Consider the following 27,162-nt stretch of genomic DNA (forward strand, 5'->3'; position numbering starts at 1 on the left):
ACTGACACTTGGCGCATGCTCTGAATTATGTTCTAAATAGAGCCCCCTCCCCCGCCCACGCACTGTCATTCTACGCGCAACGCAGTATGCCCCGACATTATCAATTCAATATGGCGACACTATCAATTCAATGTTGTTATTCAACTCGATTGTTATCGTCACAACAAAGCATTTGTGATCAGGTAATGGAATACATTAGTGCAAATTTTCGTGATAACGCTTATCAATGACGAGAATCAGTACTCTGGGTGGAAGTAGAGAAGGGGGGAGGGGGCAATCGATGGCGCAGTGATGAAAACAAATTGTGAGTAATTGATGTTGAAATAATATTCAGTAGTAGAAGATCTGCACAGTGGAAGAATGCCAATATCAAAAGAGGGAAATTACTCGGGTTCGGAGAGCGATCATGGAGTGTCTGACAGTGAAGTGGAGGATAATCAGTCCCTCAAGTCAGGGAGTGGAATATCGGTTTCACCAAATCGTTCCAGATCTCAGAGTCACTCGCGTTCACGATCAAACTCAGCATCAGGTTCTGATCGAGTGCGAGAAGACGAGGCTGAGGAGGCAAAATCCGGTGGTGATGATGAGGAGGAAGAGGAGCCCTCCGAACCTGAGGGCGAGGACCTTGACAGTGAGGAGGAAGAGGATGATGAGGATGAGCGACCAAGAAAGAAAAAGAAAAAGGACAGAATCTGTGGCTTTATCGATGATGAGGCTGAGGTTGATGATGACGTCGAGGATGATGAAGAGTGGGAGGAGGGGGCACAAGAGATTGGAATTGTTGGCAATGAGGTGGACGAGCTGGGGCCAACAGCCAGGGAGATTGAGGGCCGTAGGCGTGGAACCAATCTTTGGGACTCCCAGAAAGAAGATGAGATTGAAGAATATCTGAGAAAGAAATATGCAGATGAGTCTGTTGCAGCTAGACACTTTGGTGATGGGGGTGAAGATATGGGGGATGAGATAACCCAGCAGACACTTTTGCCCGGGGTTAAGGATCCCAACTTGTGGATGGTTAAATGTAGAATTGGCGAGGAGAAGGCCACTGTACTGCTGCTAATGCGAAAATTTTTGACTTATCAATTTACCAATGAGCCACTTCAGATAAAATCAGTGGTAGCACCTGAGGGGGTCAAGGGTTATATTTACATTGAGGCGTATAAACAGCCTCATGTTAAATCGGCAATTGAAAGCGTTGGTAATCTTAGAATGGGTATTTGGAAGCAGCAGATGGTGCCTATCAAAGAGATGACTGATGTACTTAGAGTTGTCAAGGAGCAAACAGGATTGAAGGCTAAACAATGGGTGAGACTCAAGAGGGGAATCTACAAAGATGATATAGCCCAGGTTGATTATGTCGATTTAGGACAGAATCAGGTTTATCTAAAGCTATTGCCGAGAATTGATTACACTAGGCCTCGAGGAGCTTTGAGAACTGCACAATCTGAGAGCGAGGCTCTCAAAAGAAAGAAAAAGAGACGGCCACCAGCAAAACCATTCGACCCTGAGGCTATTCGCGCTATTGGGGGAGAGGTAACTAGCGACGGTGATTTTCTTATATTTGAGGGTAATCGATACAGTCGTAAAGGATTTTTGTACAAGAATTTTACGACTAGTGCGATCATTGCTGATGGAGTAAAGCCAACATTGTCCGAGCTCGAGAAATTTGAAGAGGCACCTGAGGGTATTGACATTGAGTTGAGTGGAACAAATGGAGCTATTGGAAAGGATGATGTTGCTATTAGTCACTCATTTAGTACCGGGGACAATGTTGAAGTCTGTGAGGGTGAGTTAATGAATCTCCAGGGGAAAATTGTATCGATCGATGGCAATATGATCATGGTCCTGCCTAAGCACGAAGAACTCAATGAACCCCTGGAGTTCCAATCCAATGAGCTGAGGAAATATTTCAAGATGGGAGATCATGTGAAAGTTGTTGCTGGAAGGTATGAGGGTGATACTGGATTGATTGTCAGAGTTGAACAGAATCGTGTGGTACTATTCTCAGATCTATCAATGCACGAGTTAGAAGTACTGCCCAGGGACTTGCAACTGTGTTCAGATGTAGCAACTGGAGTTGACAGGCTTGGACAGTTTCAGTGGGGCGATCTTGTTGATGTTGATAAGCAAACTGTTGGCGTTATTGTTCGTCTTGAGCGTGAAAATTTCCATGTACTGCAGAATGACGGTAAAGTTGTGCAGAAGAGGCCACAGGAATTGACCAAGAGGCGAGAGAATCGCAATACATTTGCCCTTGATCATCAGCAAAATGAAATTCGTAAAAAGGATATAGTTAAGGTCGTTGATGGGCCGCATACCGGTAGAGATGGTGAAATTAAACATCTCTATCGAAGTTTTGCATTTGTACATTCACGAATGTATGTAGATAATGGGGGAATTTTCGTCTGCAAAACGAGATATCTTCAATTGGCTGGTGGTACCAAAGCTGTATCCGCAATTTCTCCGTTGTTGGGTTCCATGTCACCGAGAATCAGTTCTCCAATACATCCAAGCGGTGGTTTTACACGGGGCGGTGGCATTGGATGCGGTGGTGGTAGTAGGGGTCGTGGCCGAGGTGCTGGTCCGCGTCGTGATCGCGAGCTCATTAGTACGACTATTAAAATCACAGGGGGCCCGTACAAGGGTAATGTCGGCATCGTCATTGATGCTAATGAGAGTACTGTTAGGGTTGAACTCCACTCCATGTGTCAAACAATCTCCGTTAATAGATCGCACATTGCCAATATCGGTGTTCAAACCAAAGAAGGGGGATTCAGCTCCTACAGTCGTACACCAGCTTACTCCACTGGTGGACAGACACCAATGTATGCCAGAGATGGATCCAAAACGCCCATGCATGGATCACAAACTCCAATGTACGAGAATGGCTCTAGAACACCTCATTACGGCTCTATGACTCCCTCGCACGATGGTTCACGAACACCTGGCCAGTCGGGGGCGTGGGATCCAACGGTCACCAATACTCCGGCAAGGAATAACGATTTTGATAATTACAGCATTGAGGATGGTGGCTCACCGGGTTATGCACCGGGTTATCCAGCCACGGGGGGGCCCTTCACTCCCCAAACACCTGGCACTATGTATGGCTCTGAGCAGAGCTACAGTCCTTATCAGCCTAGTCCCAGTCCCGTTGCCAGTGCTACTGCTAGCCCCAGTCCTGTCGGATACGTTGCTACGCCCTCTCCATCGGGGACTGGCTACACCACCAGTCCACACGGAGTCTTTCCCTCTCCCTCCCCCATGAGTTACAGCCCAATGACTCCTGGAGCCGTTGGTAGTCCTTACAATCCACAGACACCGGGGGCTGGTTTGGATACTGCAATTAGTGGGGGAATCATGGGGAATACCGAATGGCACACTGTAGATATCGAAGTGAGAATTAGAGATTCACATCAGGATCCTGCACTCGCTGGACAACAAGGGATCATACGGGGAATATCTGTAAGTTATTTACTCATTGATAAATGTATGTGTGTTTCACATATCTATCGATATTAATTATTCCCAAATGGTGAAGGAACAAATTAAAATACAGCTCATAAGACGTTATGGCATTTTTCTGACGCTTTCTTAACAAATAGCTCTTGATGAAAACATGTATTATACAAATTATGTTTCTGTAGAACGGGTGAAAAAAAAAATCAATAAATAAATTGTAAAGAATTTACTGTGAAATTTAATGAATTTATACTTATCAATGATACAGGGTGGAATGTGCGCTGTATTTCTACCCGCTGAAGATCGTGTCGTGAATCTGGTTTGCGAGCAATTAGAACCAGTCGTACCCACCCACGGTGATAGAGTGAAGGTCGTTCTTGGTGAAGAACGTGAGGCTGTTGGCACTCTTTTGTCTATTGACACCCAGGAGGGTGTTGTTAAACTTACCACTGGAGAGTTGAAAATGTTGCAGTTGAGATATCTCTGTAAAATGAAAACCCCACCATAATAATTTGTGTTTAAACGTTTGTATGTTATCCCAGTGATTTAATCGTATAAATCTGTGAAATATAGCTTTATAATCTGTCGTGATCCACCTTGTATTTTATTAGTCAAATAAATATTAGAAATATGATAATACAATCTCTTGCTCTTTTTTCACTACTTTCAACAGAATAAGTCAAATTTTTCTCCTCATAATAAAAAGAAAAATTTGTTTCAAAATTTCAAATGTTAGAAGTTGAAATCAGGTAATTTCTCTGTAAAAAACCAGTTTGAATAAATATTAATATTAATCGAAAAATAATTTAAATAATTACCCCCTAGAAAGAAATGTCACTTTTTATACTAGTTATTGAAAATTTTTTTAGCAAAATTTGAACAGTAAATCCTAGATTTTTAAATCAATTTGAGGGTGACGATGTCACCCTAACATTGCCTTCACTGTTCGACACAATGGTTCATGGGCAATAAACCACGGTAGTGTCTTTAGATTTCGTAATTACAAGACCGAATGTGTCACTCGCGCGCCCTATTCGAATTTTCCGCCTGGAATACATTGACCAATGAGATAAAAGTTTTACGTATGACGTTAGCCAATGGCTTTTGTGGTTAAGTTAATGCACATGACTGTGCTATGTTGAATAGGAACTCTATATAGTATATACTCAAAGGAGCTACATTTATTTAAATTGGCACTAGTGAGCAGTGTCAATTGTAGAGTAATCTGGTTCGATTACTTATTATATTTATTTATTAGAAAAATGAGTACTACAACGAGACGGAATTCACTACCAAGTAATTTTTACAATTTTTGAAAATTTTTATTGCACGATTCAAAGATGACATTAAATTTGTTAATATTTATGCCAATTTCGGATTTGAGCAATCGAATTTGTTCAAATTCCATTGTTGAATATATTTGAATATTTGTGTGCGTTGTTTTAATGCACTGAAGACAAATTTTCTTTCACGAATCAGTCGTTTTTTTCACATTATTAGAGACTTACCTAACCTATGGAAACTTGAATCGTTTCTGTCTTTGCTATGCTGAGAATGCTCATAATTAACAGTAATATAATAAACTTATTTAATTTATTTTCACAAAATGATTCCGAAAATTGGCGATTTGGGAATTGACATTTTCTTTATCGGAATTTTATTTTGAAGCCAAGAGCTAGGTTAATTGTGCGCATTATGGAGTTGCTCAAGACGAATTCATTGAACACGTGAACCAATGGAATCATATTGTTGAGAAATTTCATTGCAGAATAATCGAGAATAATTCTTTATCTAGATTTGATAAATATCGGAAATGAGACCTCAACTCGAAATGCCATCCTCACAGTGGGCCTTATTTTTTTGGCTTCATTGACAGTACTTCTTTATATCTACACTAATTTTCCAGAATTGGAAGAGTAAGAAAATAAAATTTACATCCTCTATATGATTTCAATCAAGTGTTTGTTTATAATTTTCACTTGAAACATGTTATTAATTATAGAAACGAAAAGAAACATATGAAAGTTCCCCTTCACATAGATGATGCTAAAAATCTTGGAAAACTATTGGAGAGATACAAAGATCTTTATTACGTGGAAGTTATTGCTGGTGTCTTCATCACGTTCATCTTGTATCCTTTGCCATAAAATTAATCTATATTTAATTTGCCAAGATTGATAATTAAAGCGATAACTATAATCGCTATTTGAATTTATTTGAAAACTCTGGAACTATTTATATTTATTAATAACACTAAGAATCACTTATATACTTTTAAATATCATGCTTTAAATAAATTCAATCACATAAGGAAAAAAAAATATTCCTTACATAAGTAAATTATGTCTCAGTTTGCAAACATTTGCTATTCCAGGATCCATATTTCTGTCAATTCTCTCAGGATTTCTCTTTCCATTTTATCTTGCACTTGTCCTCGTTTGCACCTGCAGTGCAATTGGAGCATCGCTTTGTTATCTCCTGTCATCTTTATTAGGAAGAAAATTATTATTCAAGTATTTTCCGGACAGAGCCAACCAGTGGGCGCAAACAGTGAAAGAACACAAGGACAATCTATTTAACTATATTTTGTTTCTGAGGATGACTCCATTACTTCCAAATTGGTTTATAAATTTGGCCAGTCCTGTTATAGGAGTTCCCATAGCTCCGTTTACCCTTGGGACATTCTTTGGTGTTGCACCACCCTCATTTCTGGCCATTCAAGCTGGACAGACGCTCAATAAGTTGACGTCCTCCAGTGATACATGGTCATGGTCTAGTATGATTGTTTTATGCATATTTGCACTATTATCTTTAGTTCCTGTATACTTTAAGAACTTGTTCAACAGATTGTTCAAAAGACTGCGACTGAAGTTTGATTGAACTTTCTCTAAATTCCATTTTACTCCGCTTGAGGTTTTTTCCTATTTCATTTTAATTTTTTTTCATTACAACAAAGTGGAGGATAAAAAATCTTAGTTTAAGTGATTTTTCCTTAACTTATGGAGGCATTCTATTGAAATTCTGATGTAAAAAGCTTTCATTTAAAAATATGAATGCATTTGTAATTGTAATTAAATTTTAAGTATAGAAACTTTTTAAACCTAAGCTCTTGTCATATGAGGAAAATTTGTACCAAGTATTATTTATATTAGATAGAAGAGCATGTATTCCATAAGTGCAATAAAAAGTTCTCCCTGTATTTCATACGTGTGCGTTGAATATTATGTTCTTCATTATCGGAGTAATTGTCATAGAGCAGCTGTGAAATAATATCAGTTGCCGAAGTAATTTTCAATGAGTTTACTTATAATTCCGTTTCGATTATCGATATGACTGGAATGATTATAATTTTTATTTTTCCTCTTATGTCTGCCCCTTTGCTATTGAATTATCAACAGTAGTGAACTTGATCTCAAATAAAAACAGGTTGTTAGAATCAACGTTGAGCGTTGAGCCAATCAGCTGTATTTTAAGTATTTTAAGTAATTTTATAAAAAAACTATAGATACTCCAATGTATCTTCTCGAAGCTCATGTAATTGGGATAACATATATATTATGTCGAGTATTTAATTTACTTATCGTGAAATAAAAAAGTAAACCAAGAGATGAATTTGTATATTTATCTTCAATAAATGAGTTGGAGATATCTAGTAATCTTAAGTTATTTATTGATTTATTTTCAGAAATCGATAACAGAAATTATGCTAAAAATTATTTTTACTCGTCAACAGAATGATGTAAGGTGATTGATTGATATATCAGTTGAGTTGATTACTGGGAGGCTGGTTGGTCTCCAGTACCACCAATTATACCACACTGAAAATTTATAAAGGAGAATAAAAATTAATACTTGTTCTTTTAGACCAGGTGAAATAATGACGTACGTGTGTGATGTGAGGATAACAATATTACAGAAGATTTGCAATTCCTTTGACATTCAGGAGTAGGCATAATTTTAATCAGTCTTGAACCACTTGTGGACCTCAAAATAACATTACTGCATTCAGGATTTGGCTGAAAAATTCAATATTAGTTTTTAAATAATTATACAAAATTGACAATGAAAAATGAATTGAAAACTAGTGAATTTAGTGCTGAAATTCCGTTTATATTTCTATTTATTCGTAGTTTTTTTGATAGCTGTTGTCCTGCATTTTTTAAAATTCTAGCTACCATAGAAATTATTACATGGTAATTAAATTTGGTAATGAATTACAAGTGTTAATTCATTTACTCTATAAATTTGACGATTTTCTATACTTACCAAAACATATTCATCAGCTTTGGCTTCATCAATGAAAAAATATCTTTCTGTACTCTGACTCCACCATTTCGGTATACCTAATGGATTTGGCATTAATTTTCTAACAAGTCGATTTGGTCTCATTCGATTCAACTTCCATGATATGTGAGTATTCAAGCTTTGAGACGGATGCTCATCAAGTCGGTTTTCAATTAAATTTTTTATTATTCTATAATAATAATAATTACATCACTTAAAAAAATGCTTGATATGAAAAAAAAAACAAAGTACATTGTAAATGGTTTTGACATACCTGTAATGTGGATTATTTGAGGTGACTTTTTTGGCATCGGCATCAAAAATATCTGAGTATTTTTCATACATACTAATAATACTATTTAGATTTATTTTATTGTCACTTTCAACTCTCGTAAATGGCATTGCAATATTAAATGTGTTAGTCATGTTCCAGCTGGTCATGTCAGGTACTGATTGAGCAGTAGTGCATGGCCAACAATCCATGTCAGCTACTTTGAAGAAGGGGTTTTCTAAGAGACAGGATTCATCATAGAATTCTAAATAAAAAAATTATGTAATCCCATCAGTAAAATGAAAAAAAAAAGTTGATAAGTTCCATCAAGATAAATGTAAAAAATAATGCTGATAAATATAATAATTACCAGTTAAAGTTGGATATCTCTGGATAATAGGTACAGCAAGTTGTCGAAACACCGTCAAGCCAGGATAAATAAAATTTTGCATATTCCTCAAAAAAATGCTATGAGTTGATGGATGATTGTACAATCCCATTGAGCAAATGAATACTAGTAAACATCCTAGGATCAGAATTTTCAAGCCTTTCAGCAGTATATGAATTCTTTTAACATATTTATGCTCTAACTCCAAGAAGCACTTATCGAAAATTGTTTTCGTTTCCTCATCCGTAATACCATTCTCTCTCGCGTATATCCGTAGATCGTCTACATACTGTTTATATAAATACAAATTATCCATATCTACTTGGATAATTACTTAACTCACGTCAAGTCACTTTCAATTATCACGTTAAATAGTTATCATTTATGACCTAGAGTTAGACTTATTTGGGTGATAATTTTATAGACAATTGAAAAATTGAGGGTTGTCTATTTGTTTCCATCAACTCTACCCCCACTACTTCATTCTTTTAACCAGTTATTAATTCCTATGTATAGTTACATATAGTATTCATTTTGTCATTGGCTGCATCTGTTTAATCACGTGGTTATTTATCTACCAGTAATACTTGAGTTTGCCACGTCTTGCCATGATGGAAAGCGACCTTAACATTAACCAACTCTATCATCACAACAAATACCACCGCCAGTAGTTACAACAAAGTTGGTTAAGTCAACTTTGTAAAAGTGTTTTGTGATATTTGTCCTCATCTGCTATTTCACTAGATCTATGTGGTTTAATTTGTATAATTATAAGCATTTGTATATATTTTGAGGTTAGAGTCTCTAGGTGATATTTTAACAATGACTTTTCGCCGTTTATCACATTTAAAAACAGTTTCACGGTGTATTTTAACAATATCAATAGTATTTAGTTATGCAATATCACTATCAGTAGGTGAAAATGCACCTGTTGAGATTGAAAAACCGGAGATTGTCATAACTTCGACGGTAAGTTGTATTTCACAATGTCCTTGTTACTACGATCCACTCACCTATTTGTCATGAGATATGTTAGTGTATAGTAGTTTTTATTTTTTTATGAAAAACGATAAAATGATAGAAATTTATTGCTTTGTAGTAAACTATGAATGTATACAGAGAGAATAAATATTACATGAATGCAGATGGTTAAATTAATAATTTACTTAATAATAAAGCTTATGACCAATTGTTTTTTAAGAAACATGAAGAGTCAACGGGATCAGTTCCTGTTCAAGGAAGTTTGGGATTTCTTCATGCTTTCATTGCAGCACTCTCTGTTATCGTTGTCTCAGAACTTGGTGATAAAACATTTTTCATAGCTGCAATTATGGCTATGAGGCATCCTCGATTGACTGTTTTCATTGGTGCAATTAGTGCATTAGCCCTCATGACAATACTTTCTGGTAAGTGTCCTTGGCCTGGCGATATTTTATGGTTGTGAGAATCTACGCAGGATAAATTCTTTGTTTTATGATAAACATTTTTTAATTATTTTTTAAGTGTTCTTTGGATATGTCGCTACTATTATTCCCAGAGCCTATACGTATTATATATCGACGGCTTTATTCGCTTTGTTTGGATTAAAGATGTTGAAGGATGGGTATTATATGTCCTCTACCGAGGGTCAGGAGGAACTGGAGGAAGTGCAGTCGGATTTGAGAAGGCGAGAAGATGAGGTACAGATTTTATTAACGACTATTGTGCTTAATAATAAATATTTTAATGAAATTTTAAATTATGAAATTAAACATGACTAAGGATTGCAATTTAAAAATAATGTTTGCCCCAACTGTAGTACTATTCTAGCTATTATTTCTCCCTAGTTGAAATGAAATCTATTATTATGAAATTAATATCGATATGAGTTATAATAAGGAGAAAGTAGTGGTGAAACGGTTTTAGATTAAGAAATATATTCTTTTTTTTTTCTATGCAGCTAGAAAGGGAGGTGGGGGCTGCAGTAGTGACCCAAGATCCTGAAACCGGTGTGATACGAAAAAGTCCCAAGACAACTGCCTTCATGTTGCTGTCACGAATATTTTTCCAAGCATTCACCCTGACATTTCTCGCTGAATGGGGCGATCGATCACAACTGACGACTATTATTCTTGCTGCACGAGAGGTGAAGTCTTAAAATTAATAACGCCGGTGAATGCCGGTTTGTGCTTATTTGAATGTTTGTTTTGTGACTTTGCAGTAAATTAGGGTATTGTTCTTAGTCAGTATCTTTTAGCTTAATGAAGGTTGAATATTCAACAAGAGATTGTTTCTTATGAAGTAAAATTAAGATCAAGGTGTTTGAAGAAAAACACTTGTATATTTATTGTTTTCCTCAAGTTGGATAACTTATTAATGTTACTCTTTAAGGATATTTATGGAGTTATTGTCGGTGGCATTCTCGGCCACTCATTCTGCACTGGCCTTGCAGTCCTCGGCGGCCGCATGATTGCTCAAAGGATATCTGTCCGAACGGGTAAAGTATTTTTCAATGTATTGTTTTTTTTACTTATCATTCTCAAGCATCATGCCTAATATGTCAATCAATTCAAGATTTCTATTGAAATATAATAATGTGAAAAACATTTTTTTTTTCCACTGGGAAATTCTTTATCCAAGCTGCGCTGTCTGCAAGACGTTTAAAAAATACAAAGAATTGGTCGACATAAGATGACATGGTCGATATACTCTCAGGAGTAAATATAAATAACGTAAGATATTATAATCTTCGTTTGCAGTTACGATCATCGGTGGGATTGTTTTCCTAGCTTTTGCTATCACGGCACTCTTTATGGATCCTACAGAAAGTGTGTAAATAATGTTTTTTTAAGTGAGAAAAAATAATCGCCATGCTACGAGCCGAGCGGTACTCTGTTATTGCTAATTCTATCAGTCTGTATAGGTATTCCTCCAGTTTACTATTGTATATTATTAACTACTCCATAGTATTTGCGAGTTATTCAACAGTATGGTCAAATATTTAGCAACGATTTTTACATTTTTTTTTTATTCAGAATGATTGTTTTTAGTTTCTTGAAGATGATGGCTTGTGAACTGTCAGCGATAATGGCAGTATTTTCCGATAGCTTAATGTTACGTGAATTAGAATACGATATTTGTAGACATGTGAAAAGATTAATTGCGGCGTAATCTTACATCTATAATTACTTACAGCTATGATTGTTTGAATTTCATCAAACATTTTTCTTTTGTGAAAGGACTATTCAAAACATCCATGTCAAGTCATTGTAAATAATTAAAGTCAAATCTACGCTGAAATAAGTGTTGTTATTTACTAATTTTTATTTTTTCAGTTTTCGTTAATCTTCCGTTGGCAAATGTTATTAATTGTCGGTGGGTGTAGCATTATTCACCTTCAGAGGACTTCCACGCACCAGAGTCTCCTGATTGGTTCACTTCAACACTTCTCCTAATAATTTGAAATGTAAATTAATTATGGAGGTTTTATATGTCAAGAATTAATATTCCTAATATTTATTTTTTCTTATTTTATTTATTGAATTTATTGATTGACTCTATTGAACCGAATAAGACAGTAACGTAATTTCAAATTATCCGCCAAGGAAAAAGTCCCTAGCCGTGCGAAGGGTGGGGAAAGCGCTAGTGAGTTTCATGCGCAGCTTCCTCGCGCAGCTACTGTTGCTAGGCGGGCGCGCGCGCGCACAGGCCTGACTGGGCTACCTGGCGTCAGTATGCCCTGAGATGGCGGCTGTATGTGGATGCTTGTCCCGGCGTATCGTGTATTTCGTTTAATTTATTTAATAAAATGCGGAATTTAGTTTATTAAAGTGTTTAATTAGAGGGAAATAGTTTCGGGGCGTGTAATTAAAATAGTGAGTATTGTTTTTGAAAGTTTAATAGTAAATAGTGAAGGGATTTGTGGGAAGTGTGCATGAGGACGCTTGGGCGTGGCTCGTTGGTGGCTTGGTGATGAGGCCTAATTTGTTAAATAATTGGCCAAATTGTTGCTAAAAAGACTGGTACATTGTGCATTGAGTGGGATTTTGTAAAATAATAAAATGCTAAATGGACTGAAAAACGAGTAGCGTCTCCACAGAGCTGGGTGACGAAGGGATGGTGCGGCGAGGGGGGCAGCCGTACGTGTTCGTGTTGGTAATGACGCTTAATCTGTTAAATAATTGGTGAAATATTGCTAAAAAAAAGTGGTAAATGGAGGGTAAATGCATTGGCCCGGAAAAGTGTGTTTATTGAGTGCAATTTTTTGAAAAAATAAAATGCTAAATGGACAGTTGAGAAATGGGGAGCGTCTCTACAGACTTGGGTGACAAAGGGATGGTGCGGCGAGGGGAGGCAGCCGTACGTGGTAGTGCATGTCGGCGACTTGGAGGTGAGGCCTAATTATGGTGGAAATTTTAATAAAAAAACGACTAAATTGAGTGTGAATGCATCGGCCCAGAAAAATATGTTTATTAAGTGGCATTTTTTGAAATAATAAAATGTTAAATGGAGGACTGTGAAATGCGCGGCGTGTCTACAGACCTGGGTGGCAAAGGGATGGTGCGGCGAGGCGGGGCAGCCGTGCGTGTTGGTGCTTGTCGGCGGCTTGGTGATGACGCGTAACCTGTTAAATAAAATAATTGGACAAATTGTTGGTTAAAAAAAAGTGGTAAATTGCGTGTAAATGCATTGGCCTGGAAAGGTGTGTTTATTGAGTGACATTTTTAAAATAATAAAATGGAAAATGGACGAATGAAAAATACGTAGCGTATCTACAGACTTGAGTGGCAAAGGGTTCGGGGGGGGGGGGGGCAGTTGTGCGCGTTGGTGGTTGTTGGTGCGTCGGTGTAATTTGTTTAAAATTTTAATTAAAAAAATGATGAGTGAGGTATGGATTGGCGTAAAAAAGTGTGTGCATTGCGTTAAATTTTTTTAAATAATAAAATGTTTAATTGTGGAGTGGAAATACGGGAGTGACCAGTGAGGCGAAGGGATCGAGGGGGGGGGGGGTAGTTGTGCGCGTTCGTGGTTGTCGGTGGGCCGGTAAAAAGGCGTAATTTGTTTAAAAATGTTTAGAATTTTAATTTAAAAAATAATGAGTCGGGTTGTAAATACAGTGGCCTAAGAAAGTGTGTGCCTGTTGTTTGAATTGTGGCATAATTAAATGGTTAATTGGTTAGTGAGAAATCAGGTGGAATATTAAGTGAGCAGTGTTTTTTTGGTGGTGGATAGTCAGTTTTTTTTTTTTTTTTTTTTTTTTTTTTTTTAATGTGAATTGTTGAAGTGAGCTGTGGAAAAGGAGGAATGCTGAGACAGCATTCGACAGCAGGCGACACATTGCAGTTATCCCGGTGAGTCAATAATTAGAGAATTTTTATTTAAAGTTAATCATTTGTGATAAATTTTTAAGAAGGTTAATGAGTAGCATAAAGCTGATATTAGTATAGAAAAGAGTTTTTTTTTTGGAATTGTTAATTATTTGTCACAAATGTTTAACGATGTTCATGATGAGCTTCTAGTGGATAAGAGGTACGTTTATCAGTTGTGAGAAATTAAAATTAATTAATTAATAAAGTGAAGCTAGCCAGAGTCGGGGTTTTTGAATTAATTAGAGAATTAGCTCTTAATTGGGTTTTATATAATTTTTTTGTGTCGTCAGTAAAAATAAAATGGTGAAAAAGCTTTGTTGAAAAATCAATTTTTGTAATTTGTTTTTTTTTTTTAATGTGAAGTGAGCTGTGGAAAAGGAGGAATGCTGAGACAGCATTCAACAGCAGGCGACAGTATGCAGTTTGCAGTTTGCAGTTGATATCTCGGTGAGTCAAAAATTAAAGAATTTTTATTTAATGTTAAGCAATTGTGATAAATTTTTAATTATTTGTCACAAATGTTTAACGATGCTCATGATGAGCTTCTAGTGGATAAGAGGTACGTTTATCAGTTGTGAGAAATTAAAATTAATTAATTAATAAAGTGAAGCTAGCCAGAGTCGGGGTTTTTGAATTAATTAGAGAATTAGCTCTTAATTGGGTTTTATATAATTTTTTTGTGTCGTCAGTAAAAATAAAATGGTGAAAAAGCTTTGTTGAAAAATCAATTTTTGTAATTTGTCATGGATTGTTGGACTCAGCTGTCTTATATACTGGTGGTTGTAGGAAGGGGTGTTTTTGGGGGGCGGCGCGCGGTGGGAAATGAAGACGGGCGTTGCTGTAGAATTCAGCGGCCGCCGTCAGATCCCGCACTTTATCCGTCGGACTCGGACGTGCATTATTGATACCCGTCGGAGTGCGACCTGTATCCTGAATTACCCGTCGTACTTGACTGTGGTGAAGTGCGACGTGGAGTCCCGTTTTGTATATGCCCTGTATATTGGGCGGTAAAAAGCGCGTAAATTGAGGGTGGAGGGGAATGAAGACGGGGGGATCGTCCAGAATTCGACGGCCTCCTTGTCGGAGCCCCTGGGGTTTTGTTCCGTCGGAGTTGGACAGCGAGGAAAAGGTGTCTGATTCCGACGAATCGTGTTGACCAATTGAGCCATCGTGTATTATATAGGGGTGGAAAATATTTTTTGGACAAGCCTCGACGCATTGAATTGAATGCGGAGGTTTAGTATATGCGGCGGCGGCGGCTAGTTTGGGTGGAATGGTAAATTATAAGAAATGAATATTTGAAGAAAGCTTTTTGAGGATGAAATGAATAATGAGTAAAAAAATAATTGAGTGGGATGGTTAGCTTGACAGGTGGATATTTGTTAGTCGGAATTTAGTAATTTGCATTGTAAATGATTTCTCACAAATGATGAATAACCGTAAAGAGAACCTCGGGGGGAGGAGCATTTAAATGTAAAAGTGATAAGGTAGTAAAAATGTTTAACATCTGTTATAGGGAGAAATATAAATTGAAAATGTATTTTTCATTGCTATTTCATCGAGCCTGAGAAATATTTAACAAGGCTGATAAAGAATTGCGTTTTTTTTGTGGGGGATTTTAGTGATGAACCCGGGGGTTGATCGCTGTGAAAGTTGTAAGGTACTGTTAATGGTATAAATATAAATTAGTAATTTTTTTGAATTGATATTAAATGGCGTGAGCATGTTTTTATGAATAGAGAGAGTTAGAAGCGAAGTTTTGCAAAGCCTAGTCATAATGAAGTTGTAAGGGTTTCGCTAGATGGTGTCAGTCAAGAAATTGGTGGCCCTGCGAAACTTGTCACCCTTCAGACTAGATTTGTTTACCTTTGCAATAAAATTGTTAGACTGGTTAGGATATTTTTATGAATAGAGATTGAGAAGAGAGAGAGAGTTAGAAGCGAAGTTTTGCAAAGCCTAGTCATAATGAAGTTGTAAGGGTTTCGCTAGATGGTGTCAGTCAAGAAATTGGTGGCCCTGCGAAACTTGTCACCCTTCAGACTAGATTTGTTTACCTTTGCAATAATATTGTTAGACTGGTTAGGATATTTTTATGAATAGAGATTGAGAAGAGAGAGAGAGTTAGAAGCGAAGTTTTGCAAAGCCTAGTCATAATGAAGTTGTAAGGGTTTCGCTAGATGGTGTCAGTCAAGAAATTGGTGGCCCTGCGAAACTTGTCACCCTTCAGACTAGATTTGTTTACCTTTGCAATAATATTGTTAGACTGGTTAGGATATTTTTATGAATAGAGATTGAGAAGAGAGAGAGAGTTAGAAGCGAAGTTTTGCAAAGCCTAGTCATAATGAAGTTGTAAGGGTTTCGCTAGATGGTGTCAGTCAAGAAATTGGTGGCCCTGCGAAACTTGTCACCCTTCAGACTAGATTTGCTTACCTTTGCAATAATATGGTTAGACTGGTGAGGATATTTTTATGGATAGAGATTGAGAAGAGAGAGTTAGAAGCTAGGTTTTGCAACAGTTAGTCAGAATAAAGTCGTAAGAATCTCACAACAGGGTTTAAATGAAGGAATACTTAGCAAGGCGTGTGAAAAATAGGGTTTTTAAAATTGATAAAAATTTTTTGTCGGGTTGTCAGGTGTTAAATTCAGAAGGTATTGAAAATGGGTGAAATAAAAATTTTGAAAATAGCTTTAATGGATATTCCATGGTGTGAGACGAATATTTAGCAAAGCGTGTGAAAAATTGAGTTTTTTTAAAATGATTTTAATGTTTTGCGGGGTTGTCAGGTGTTAAATTGGTAACATATGGAAAATTTTGAACCAATGTCGGTAATTGGTTAGAGCGCGGGTGACTTGTTCCACACGTCGATAACTAGTCTGTCGGTAAGAGTATTAGACGGTCGGTATCTCGGCGATGGGTAAATAGTCGACGAAGTGTAATGACGTGACAGGGTTATCAGCCGTCAAACTTTTACCGTATTGAAAATAGTTAAAATAAAAATTTTAAAAATAGCTTCAATGGATATTAAATGGTGTGAGACGAATATTTAGCAACGCGTGTGAAAAATAGTGTTTTTGTTATATTGATTTTGATGTTTTGTGGGTTTGTTATCAGTTAAACAGGTAAGTATTGAAAATTGTTAAAATAAAATTTTTTAAAATAGCTTTAATGGATATTAAATGGTGTGAGTGGAATATTTAGCAACACGTATGAAGAATTCCGTTTTTTTAATATTGATTTTAATGTTTTGCGGGGCTGTCAGCTGTTAAATTTGCACCATATTGAAAATGGTTGAAATAACAATTTTGAAAATAGCTTTAATGGATATTAAATGGCGTGAGACGAATATTTAGCAATGCGTGTGAAAAATTGCGTTTTTTTAATTGATTTTAATGTTTTGCGGGATTGTCAGCTGTTAAATTCGTAAGATGGAAAATTTTTAACCATGTCGGTAATTGGTTAGAGCGCGGGTGACTTTTTCCACACGTCGATATCTAGGCTGTCGGTAAGAGTATTCGACGGTCGGTTTCTCGGCGATGGGTAAATAGTCGACGAAGTGTAAAAGGACGTAAAAGACGTAAAGGACGTAGGAAGGAGGAAAATATAATATAGAAATAAAATTTCTATTGTCTTATACTTGAAAAAATGATTAATTCTATAGTAAGTTTTATTAATAAATATAAACAAAAAAAAATAAAAATTAAAGGTAGTATAAAAATTGAACAAAAATATATTAATAAATCATAACGAATACGTGGTAATGTTAATCGAGATCAAACAATAAAATAAATAAATAATTAATAATATTAATTAAATTAATCTAATTTAATTAAATTTTAAGATTTTGTTTCAATAATTATTATTTATTTAAAAAAAAATTAGTTGAATTTTTTTATTACCCCAATAAAATTTATTTAAATATTATTTTAGATTAAATTAAATTTTTAAATAAATAAAATTCTATAGGGTCTTGTCGTCTTTTTTATAAATTTAAGTTTTTTTACTTAAATAAAAATTTAAAATAATTTTATTTATAAAGTTTATACCTGATGAAATGCTTCATTCAAGGTTTTAATTAGAAACCAAATTATTATGCTACCTTTGTACAGTTATTGATTCTGCAGCCATTTAATTAATAATCATTGGGCAGATTTGATTTAAAATTAATATTCTTTAAAATATGTTTTTGTTAAACAGATGGGTATAATTGTTGCCTAATTCATTAATTAAAGATTTAATTAATCTAAATTATTTTATTTAAATAATTATTTATTAATAAAATTATAATTTTTTATATTATATTATTTTATATAATAATTTAATATAAAATAAAATAGAAAGAAAATTTTTTTTTAAAAGATTATAAATTATTATATTTTTATAATTATTAATTATTTTTATTTTTATAATTATTAAAATGTTAATATATATTTAAAAATAAAATTTAAAGTTTATCCCTTAAATTTTTTTTATAAATTTTATTTAAATTTTGAAATTAATTAAAATTTAATTTATAATTAAATTAATTTTTTTTATTTCGAGATTTAAAATTATAATTTAAAATTTATACTGATACAAAAGTAAAAAAAAATTTTTCTTTTTTTTTTTAAGGAATAGTTTTAAAAGTTTTTATTAAGTTAATTAATTAATTTTTTTATTTAACAAATTTTTTAAAAATAATTTTTTTAAAAATGAGATTTTTTAAAATAATAATTTTATTTATGAAATTAAATTTATACTAAGTATAACTTAATATTGTAAATATTAAATTTTTATAAACTAAAATTTAATTGTAAAATTACTTTCCAGTAATTTTACTTTGTTACGACTTGTCTCAAATTATGAGAATGACGGGCGATATCTACCTATATTAATTTTATTTTTAATTTAATTAATTAAATTAATTTTAATATTAAATTCTTTTTTTTATAAAATTAAAATTTTATAAATAATTTTTTTTAGAATGTAATACTTTTATTCTTAAATATTAGTTATATTATGATTTGAATTATTATTTATATGAATATTTTAATTATTTTATTTTAAAATCAAATTTTTAAACAACAATATATAAACATAATTTAAGTGATTTTTTTAGTTTATTATCTATTAATAAATATATTCCTCTAATAAAAAGAATATACAGTCAAATTTTTTAAATTTAGTGATTTATCATTTAATTTTTTAATATAATATTTTGTTTAAATAGTAGGGTATCTAATCCTAGTTTATTAAAAAAAAAATTAATTAAATGATTAATTAATTAGATTTTTAATTTATTTATATTTTATTATAAAATTAAAATTAAGTTTTAAAATTTAAATTTTAAAATAATTTATTTAAAATTAATGTATAAAATTTAAAATTAATTTTGTTTTTAATTGAAGTTTATTATAATTTTGAAGTATAAAAATTTTAATTTTAATTATTTAATAATTAATAAAAATTATAGTTATTATTGTTAATTAATAATTTAAATTAAATTATAATATACATATATATTTGATTTATTATAAACTAAAAAAATTAATAATTAAATATATAATTAATAATTATATATATATATAATTATTAATTAATTTATTTATATTTATATATATATATATCTTCTGACGTGACAGGGTTATCAGCCGTCAAAGTTTTATCGGTATTGAAAACTGTTAAACTAAAATTTTTAAAAATAGTTTAAGTTGAAATTAAATGGCGTGAGACGAATATTTAACAATGTGTATGAGAAATTGGGTTTTTTTTTTTATTGATTTAAATGTTTTGTGGGGTTGTCAGCTATTAAATTTGTAACATATTGAAAATAGTTAAAATAAAAATTTAAAAAATAGGTTTAATGGATATTAAATGGTGTGCGACGAATATTCAGCACTGTGTGTGAAAAATAGGGTATTTTAATTGATTTTAATGCGTTGCGGGGTTGTCAGCTGTTAAACTTGTAAATATTGAAAATTTAGAAGTAGATGGATAATTCGGTAGAGGGCAGGTGATTTGTTCCATACGTCGATAACTAGGTTGTCGGTAATAGTATTGGAGGGTCGGTATGTTGGATGTGGGTAAAATAATGATATGAGTTTTATGGGTAACCGACTGGAAGCGTCGGTAACTGGACTGAAGGTAATCGCAGTCTTCGGTCGGTATGTCGGCGATGGGTAAAGAGTGATAACAGTTTTAGGGGTAACCGGTTTCACGCGTCGATAATTGGACTGATGGTAATCCGATTTGTAATTTTTCATTTATATATAAAATATAAAATTGAAATAAATACTTACAATTAATATATAAAATGAAATATAAAATTAATATATTAAGTTATTATTTAAAATTGAATTAAAAAATACTTTCTTTTTTGAATGAAATTGAATTGAAATTTTTTTAATGTAATAAATTTAGATTAGAAAAATGATATTTAATAGTTTTATCTATTTGTAAAAATATGAAAAAATGTTATGTTTATAACGTTAAAAGATATAATTATTTATATTAAAAATAATTGAAAGTTATGTTTTTTGATTTATATAAAAAAATATACTTGATTTTCTATGTTTATTTTATTAATTTGAGATAATTCTTATTGAATATTAATTTTTCTTAGAAATAAATTGATTAACTTTTATTGATTGAATAAAATAGTTATTAATAGAAGTTATGTGGGGGCAAAATCTATACAATATTATTTATTAAATAGATTTAGTTGAATAATTTAGTTATTTTTTATAAATTGAAATTTCTTTATTTAATAATAATTGTTTAATTATTATTATTATAATTATTAGGAGTTGTTCGTTTTGGGTCTTGATTTATTGATATATTAATAAATTTCGATTGAATAATTAGAATTTGTATTTATATTGTAAATTTTTGATTATTGATTTGAATTTGAAGAGCGTTATTTAGAATTTGAATAATTTAGAATGAAATTTTATTATAAAAATGAGAATATATTGTTTATTAAATGATATATGTTGAATATTATTATGTATAATAATTAGAATTGTTGTATTTTGAAGCTATTGAAGAATTAGAGATTAGAGATTTGTTTTTTGTTAATAATATATTTATATATATTTGATTATTTATAACAATATGATTAGGAGGAGTGCCCCGATTTTTTGTATTTTTTCTAAAATGATTTTTTGTTATAAATTAACATATATTAAACTTTTTATTTATATTACTTCCGGTTAGGGTTAAATTTTCTAATATTGAATTATTTAATAATAAATTTGATGTTTTTTTTTTCAATAGAAAAAAAATGTAAATTTTTTTGTAATAGCAAATTTGAAGTTAATTTTCAAGTATAAATTTAGAAAATTTATAATATAATTAAAAATGATAAATTTTAGATGGAAAGAAGATTTTGTTTTCCTTTTAAATAAATTTGCAATTTAATGTTTAATGTTGAGTTATCTATAGGTATAGGTTATCGAATTAGAGTTGAGTCTTACTGGGAGTACAATAGAATGGTAACTGATCATGTTTTTGTTATACTTTTTTTTTATAGTTATACCTATCATACCTCCAATTATAATAGGCATAATTATAAAAAAAAAAAAATTGTAACAAAAGCATGAGCAGGTACCATTATATTAGAGTTTCAGTAAGACTCAACTCTAATTGAATAATTATAGCTATATATAAAGCAAGATTAAAGATTAAATTGCAAATTGAAAATTGTATAAAATGTAAGATTTGAGTAAAGCTTCTGACTTGACTAATAAATTGTAAATTGATTTGAAAGAAAAAAAATAGTTGTTTGATATGTGAAATTTAAAAAATTTCTAGTGTAAAATGAATTAAAAATTGAATATTATAAAAATATGATAATTTTTCAGTAAAAAAAGAGAAAAATGAAATATATTAAAATTTCGAATAAAAAATGCAAGGAATGGGGCACTTGTAATGATATTGTAATAAATAAGAATATATATTATAGTTGAAATAAAAATAAAAAAAATAGGTTTAATGGATATTAAATGGTGTGAGACGAATATTGAGTAAGGCGTGTAAAAAATAGGGTTTTTTAATTGATTTTAATGCGTTGCGGGGTTGTTAGCTATTAAAGTTGGAAATATTGAAAATTTGGAAGTAGATGGGTAATTGGGTAGAGGGCAGGTGAGTGGTTCGACACGTGTCGATAAGTAGGTTGTCGGTAATAATAGTATTGGAGAGTCGGTATCTCGGATGTGGGTAAAATAGTGATAAGAGTTTTATGGGTAACCGACTGGAAGCGTCGGTAAGTGGACTGAAGGTAATGTCAGTCGTCAGTCGGTATGTCGGCGATGGGTAAATAGTGATTACAGCTTTAGGGGTAACTGGTTTCATGCGTCGATAATTCTACTGATGGTAATGCGATTGGTAATTTTTCACTTATATATAAAATATTAAATTGAAATAAATACTTATAATTAATATACAAAATGGAATATTAAATTAATATATTAATATATTATTTAAAGTTAAATGTAAAAATACTTTGTTTTTTGAATTAAATGAAATTTATATGAGATTAAAATTTTGAATTTACTAAATTAAAATATTAAAATTGAATATGAATAGGATTGATTTAATTTAAAGTTGAATTTAAAAACATTTTTTGAATTAAATGGAATTGAACATTTCTAATCTAATAAATTGAGAATAAAAAAAATGATATTTAATAGTTATATCTATTTGTAAAAATATGGAAAAATGTAATGTTTTAAGTGAAAGTGATGTTATTTGATTTTTATATAAGACAATATAATTGATTTGATATGTTTATTTTGATTAATAAGTTGCTTAATTTAGTTAATTAAAAAAAATTGTTAAGTTTTATCGTTCCAATAGTTATTAATAGAAGTAATGTGGGGGCTGAATCTATACAATATTATTTATTAAATAGATTTAGTTGAATAATGTTGTTATTTTTTATAAATAGAAATTTCCTTATTTAATAATTATTATTTGATATAAATTATAAATTTGATAATATTAATGAAATTAGGAGTTGTTGGTTTTGGGTTTTGATTAATTGATATAGTAATTGATTGAGATTGAATAATATGTTTTATTTGAATTGTTTGATAAAAATAAATTGCAATAATAATTAGAATTTGTATTTAAATAGTAAATTTTGGATTATTGATTTGAATTTGAAGAGGGTTATTTAGAATTAGAAGATATTGTTTATGAAATGATATATGTTGAATATTATTATGTTTAATAATTAGAATTGTTGTATTTAGAAGTTGTTATTTATGAATTAGAGATTAGACATTTGTTTTTTGTTAATAATATATTTATATATATTTAATTATTTATAAGAATATCATTAGGAGGAGTGCTGCCCTGATTTTTGGTATTTTTTGTAAAATGATTGTTTATTATAAATTAACATATATTGAACTTTTAATTTATATTACTTCCGGTTAGGGTTAAATTTTTGAATATTGAATTATTTAATAATAAATTTGAATTTTTTGTTTTCAATAGAAAAAAATGTAAATTTTTTTGTAATAGAAAATTTGAAGTTAATTTTCAAGTATAAATTTCTAAAATTGATAATATAATAAAAAATGAAAAATTTTAGATGGCAAAGAAGATATTGTTTTCCTTTTAAATAAATTAGGAATTTAATGTTTAATGTTGAGTTATTTATAGGTATAATTATTGAATTAGAGTTGAGTCTTACTGGGAGTGTAATAGAATGGTAATTGGTGATGCTTTTTTTATAATTTTTTTTTATAGTTATGCCTATAACACCTGGAAATTGTAATAGGCATAATTAATAAAAAGAAAAAATTGTAAGAAAAGCATGTGCCGTTACCATTGTATTAGATTGTTAGTAAGATTTAACTTTAATTGAATAATGATATTTATATATATATATATGAAGGTTGAATATTAAATATAAAATTTGAGTAAAGTGTTTGACTTAACTAATAAATTGTAAATTGATTTGAAAGAAAAAAATAGTTGTTTACTATTTAAAATTAGTGATTTGAAATGATATGTGAAATTTCGAAAATTATTAGTTTAAAATGAAGTTAAAATAGAATATTATAAAAATATGAAAATTTGTCAGTAAAAAAAGAAAAATAAATTGAAATTTATTATTAAATAATTTAATATTATAAAGTTAAACGCTAATATAATATTAAAATTTAGAATAATAAATGTAAAGAGTGGGGGCACTCCTAATGATATTGTAATAAATAAGAAAATATATATAGATATATTATTAAGAATAAATAAATGGTTAATTTGTAATCTTTAATTGTTAAATAATAAGTTAACAATAGAGGAATTGTAATTATTAAAGCTAATAATGTTGAGGATATATGATTTAATGAATAATTTAGTAAATTAAAAAAAATAAAAGATATTATTTAATCTAAATGAATTGATATGTTAGTAAATTAAAGCTGAAAGGGGAAAATTGTAATGTTATAAATATTATAAAATTTATAATGATATTATATAAATATAAATATAATATATATTACTATTATCTATTAATAATACTAATAATCATAATAGTAATATATATTATATTTATATTTATATAATGTAATTAGAGCAATTATAATATATTAACTATTATTATTAATATTATTATACTATTATTATTTATATTATTATTATTTTTTTTAATATGATATTTATTTATAATATGAAAGTACTTATTATAAAAGAAAGATATAAAATGAATGAAATTTCTTTATAGAAATAAAAAAAAATAATTGGAAATAATGATATATTTTAAGGTTAGAATTATGAAAATTGAGTATATTTTTAGAAATAGATGAAAGTAGGAAATATAATTAGTGAATTTGAAATTTATTAGATAAAAACTAGTAACTTGTTTATAATGTAAGTGGATGAAAAAAATAAAGTATTTAAAATGCAACTTGAAATAAAATAAAAATGAAGTATAAATGTAATGAAAAAAAATATAAATAATTTGTAAATCAATATACGAATATATTAACGTAATATATTGTTAGTAATTGTAACATAATAAAATAACTGTTAATAGCATTAGTGGTTTATTAATTGTATTAATAAACTATTATAATTATTTTACATAATTAATTATATAAATTACTATTAATATATTACAATTAATTAAGGAATATAATTATAATAGTGTATTAATATTATTAATAAACCGTTAATGCTATTAATAGTTATTTTAAAAATTTTTATTAATTTGATTAAATATTAGTTCTATTATGTTACAATTACTATTCATATGTTACAATAAAATATTAATTATATATTATTATTATATTATTATTATATAATAATAATAATAATATAGTTAATATAATGAACTATATAATTATTATTAATAAATAGTAATTCTATAGATAAATATATTAATGTAATATAATATGTTAATATATTAATGTGTTAATTAATATATGTATATTGTAATGTATTGAAAATGGTAAAAATAAAGATTTTAGTGATTGTTTTGAATAGTTTTTTAATGGCGTAAGATGAATATTTAGGCGTGAAATAGGAATGAAAAATAGGGTTGAGAAAAATAGTTGGTTAATATTGTGGGTGGTAGTGGTCCAGCAGGTGTTAAACATAAAGGTTTGTAATTTTTGTTGTTAATTTAGAAATGGTAGGAATAAAATTAGTAATAATTGTTTATAATAGCTCCTCCCCGTGGTTCTCAGTGGGGGAAGAAAGTTATATAAGGAGTTTTGTGGTCACAATAGAGGGAGTGTCACCTAATAGGCAGTCTCACCTGTGGTGGAGTGAGACTGCCTAAGAGAGGGAGTCTCACCTGTGGTGGAGTGAGATTGTCTCTCAAGAGGGGTGGTCACAAGAGGGTGGTCACATTTGAGGCAGTGTCACCTGTGGTGGAGTGACACTGCCTAAGAGGGTGGTCACAGGAGGATCGTCACAAGAGGGGGTGGTCATAAGAGGATCGTCACAAGAGGGTGTGGTCATAAGAGGATCGTCACAATATAGGATCGTCACTCAAGGGTGGTCACATTAATAGTTAATGGCAGCAGATAGTGATGTTCGGGGGTTAGTGGAATTAAAGAGTACTGCACTTGTTAGGGTGGTGGTGTACAAGAGATTGTTGCACACGAGGGAGTGGTTAGAGAGAACCACGTACAAGGGAGTCGCAAAAGAAGGTCATAGAAGCGAGAGTGGCTAATTAGGAAGTTAAAAGACAGAGTCACAATTATATGTAGAGTGTCAGAAGCTAATTGTTAATAAACAGCGAGTCTAAATCGAGTCCCAAGACCTTTGTGACCGTTCAGACTTCATTTGTTAACATTAGCAACAATATGAAGACATTCGTGGCCATGTCTTTGTCAATAGACAAAGGTTGAGAAGCGTGGTACAGCCTTTTAACAGTGTCATAGAACGGGTGTAAACCGATAGAAATGTATCTCATTGACCTGTGCGGGCTCCTCACATTGAGAACCGGGCTCCACAGACCTGTGGGGTTCCTCAAATTGAGAACTGCTGCTTCTCCCACTTCTTCCTCCCCACTCTCGTGACCCTCGCGGCCATTGTGCTCACTGGCGCTCCGGCTCTTCTCAGCGGCATTCTCGCGTACCAAACCACTTTAACATGGAATCTTATGTAAATCGTGTTACCGTCTTTTTTTTCACCCCGACCACTGAGGCGCTGCTGCTCCATGCATTTGCCCTATCCCAACTCAAAGCTTCCACCCCGGTCCGCAGTGATCAACTGGTGCCAGTGATCAACATACCCTGTGAGTGACCCTCGTGACCCTCGTGACCCTCGTGACCCTCGTGACCCTCGTGACCCTCGTGACCCTCGTGACCCTCGTGACCCTCGTGACCCTCGTGACCCTCGTGACCCTCGTGACCCTCGTGACCCTCGTGACCCTCGTGACCCTCGTGACCCTCGTGACCCTCGTGACCCTCGTGACCCTCGTGACCCTCGTGACCCTCGTGACCCTCGTGACCCTCGTGACCCTCGTGACCCTCGTGACCCTCGTGACCCTCGTGACCCTCGTGACCCTCGTGACCCTCGTGACCCTCGTGACCCTCGTGACCCTCGTGACCCTCGTGACCCTCGTGACCCTCGTGACCCTCGTGACCCTCGTGACCCTCGTGACCCTCGTGACCCTCGTGACCCTCGTGACCCTCGTGACCCTCGTGACCCTCGTGACCCTCGTGACCCTCGTGACCCTCGTGACCCTCGTGACCCTCGTGACCCTCGTGACCCTCGTGACCCTCGTGACCCTCGTGACCCTCGTGACCCTCGTGACCCTCGTGACCCTCGTGACCCTCGTGACCCTCGTGACCCTCGTGACCCTCGTGACCCTCGTGACCCTCGTGACCCTCGTGACCCTCGTGACCCTCGTGACCCTCGTGACCCTCGTGACCCTCTCGTGACCCTCGTGACCCTCGTGACTCACGGTCGT

General features: G+C 32.2%; 4 protein-coding genes across 10 annotated transcripts; 3 read left to right on the top strand and 1 right to left on the bottom strand.

The window, feature by feature from the left end:
• Positions 1-99: 99 nt before the first annotated feature.
• LOC135167616 (transcription elongation factor SPT5-like) lies at positions 100-4,101 on the top strand. Its single transcript, XM_064130974.1, has 2 exons — positions 100-3,462; positions 3,728-4,101. Exons 1-2 carry the CDS (start codon positions 361-363, stop codon positions 3,965-3,967), a joined length of 3,342 nt encoding a protein of 1,113 aa, XP_063987044.1. The 5' UTR covers positions 100-360; the 3' UTR covers positions 3,968-4,101.
• A 494-nt stretch (positions 4,102-4,595) lies between these two features.
• On the top strand, positions 4,596-7,476 carry LOC135167631 (transmembrane protein 41 homolog). Of its 2 annotated transcripts, none has more exons than XM_064131011.1 (4): positions 4,596-4,755; positions 5,255-5,375; positions 5,462-5,590; positions 5,811-7,476. In XM_064131011.1, exons 1-4 carry the CDS (start codon positions 4,722-4,724, stop codon positions 6,337-6,339), a joined length of 813 nt encoding a protein of 270 aa, XP_063987081.1. In that variant the 5' UTR covers positions 4,596-4,721; the 3' UTR covers positions 6,340-7,476. The 2 variants fall into 2 exon arrangements, with proteins under 2 accessions (XP_063987081.1, XP_063987082.1); XM_064131012.1 differs by lacking the exon at positions 4,596-4,755 and adding an exon at positions 4,859-5,029.
• LOC135167628 (uncharacterized) lies at positions 7,108-8,851 on the bottom strand. 3 transcript variants are annotated; one of them, XM_064131005.1, is made up of 5 exons: positions 8,385-8,851; positions 8,018-8,252; positions 7,726-7,933; positions 7,346-7,475; positions 7,108-7,277 (listed from the first exon to the last, which is right to left on the bottom strand). In XM_064131005.1, exons 1-5 carry the CDS (start codon positions 8,716-8,718, stop codon positions 7,186-7,188), a joined length of 999 nt encoding a protein of 332 aa, XP_063987075.1. In that variant the 5' UTR covers positions 8,719-8,851; the 3' UTR covers positions 7,108-7,185. The 3 variants fall into 3 exon arrangements, with proteins under 3 accessions (XP_063987075.1, XP_063987076.1, XP_063987074.1); XM_064131006.1 differs by having other exon boundaries at positions 7,374-7,475; positions 8,018-8,279; XM_064131004.1 differs by having other exon boundaries at positions 8,018-8,279.
• Positions 8,852-9,224: 373 nt separating this feature from the next.
• LOC135167629 (putative divalent cation/proton antiporter TMEM165) lies at positions 9,225-17,927 on the top strand. 4 transcript variants are annotated; one of them, XR_010299897.1, is made up of 8 exons: positions 9,225-9,371; positions 9,604-9,808; positions 9,906-10,081; positions 10,342-10,527; positions 10,773-10,878; positions 11,141-13,732; positions 14,114-15,506; positions 16,255-17,927. XR_010299897.1 is itself a non-coding variant. In XM_064131007.1 (6 exons), exons 1-6 carry the CDS (start codon positions 9,225-9,227, stop codon positions 11,215-11,217), a joined length of 897 nt encoding a protein of 298 aa, XP_063987077.1. In that variant the 3' UTR covers positions 11,218-17,927. The 4 variants fall into 4 exon arrangements, 1 of the variants encoding a protein (XP_063987077.1); XR_010299896.1 differs by having other exon boundaries at positions 14,114-14,197; positions 15,267-17,927; XR_010299895.1 differs by having other exon boundaries at positions 14,114-17,927.
• The last annotated feature ends 9,235 nt before the right edge of the window (positions 17,928-27,162 follow it).

The sequence above is a fragment of the Diachasmimorpha longicaudata genome, chromosome 11 (genome assembly GCF_034640455.1).
Source record: "Diachasmimorpha longicaudata isolate KC_UGA_2023 chromosome 11, iyDiaLong2, whole genome shotgun sequence".
In the NCBI taxonomy this organism is placed as follows: domain Eukaryota; kingdom Metazoa; phylum Arthropoda; class Insecta; order Hymenoptera; family Braconidae; genus Diachasmimorpha; species Diachasmimorpha longicaudata.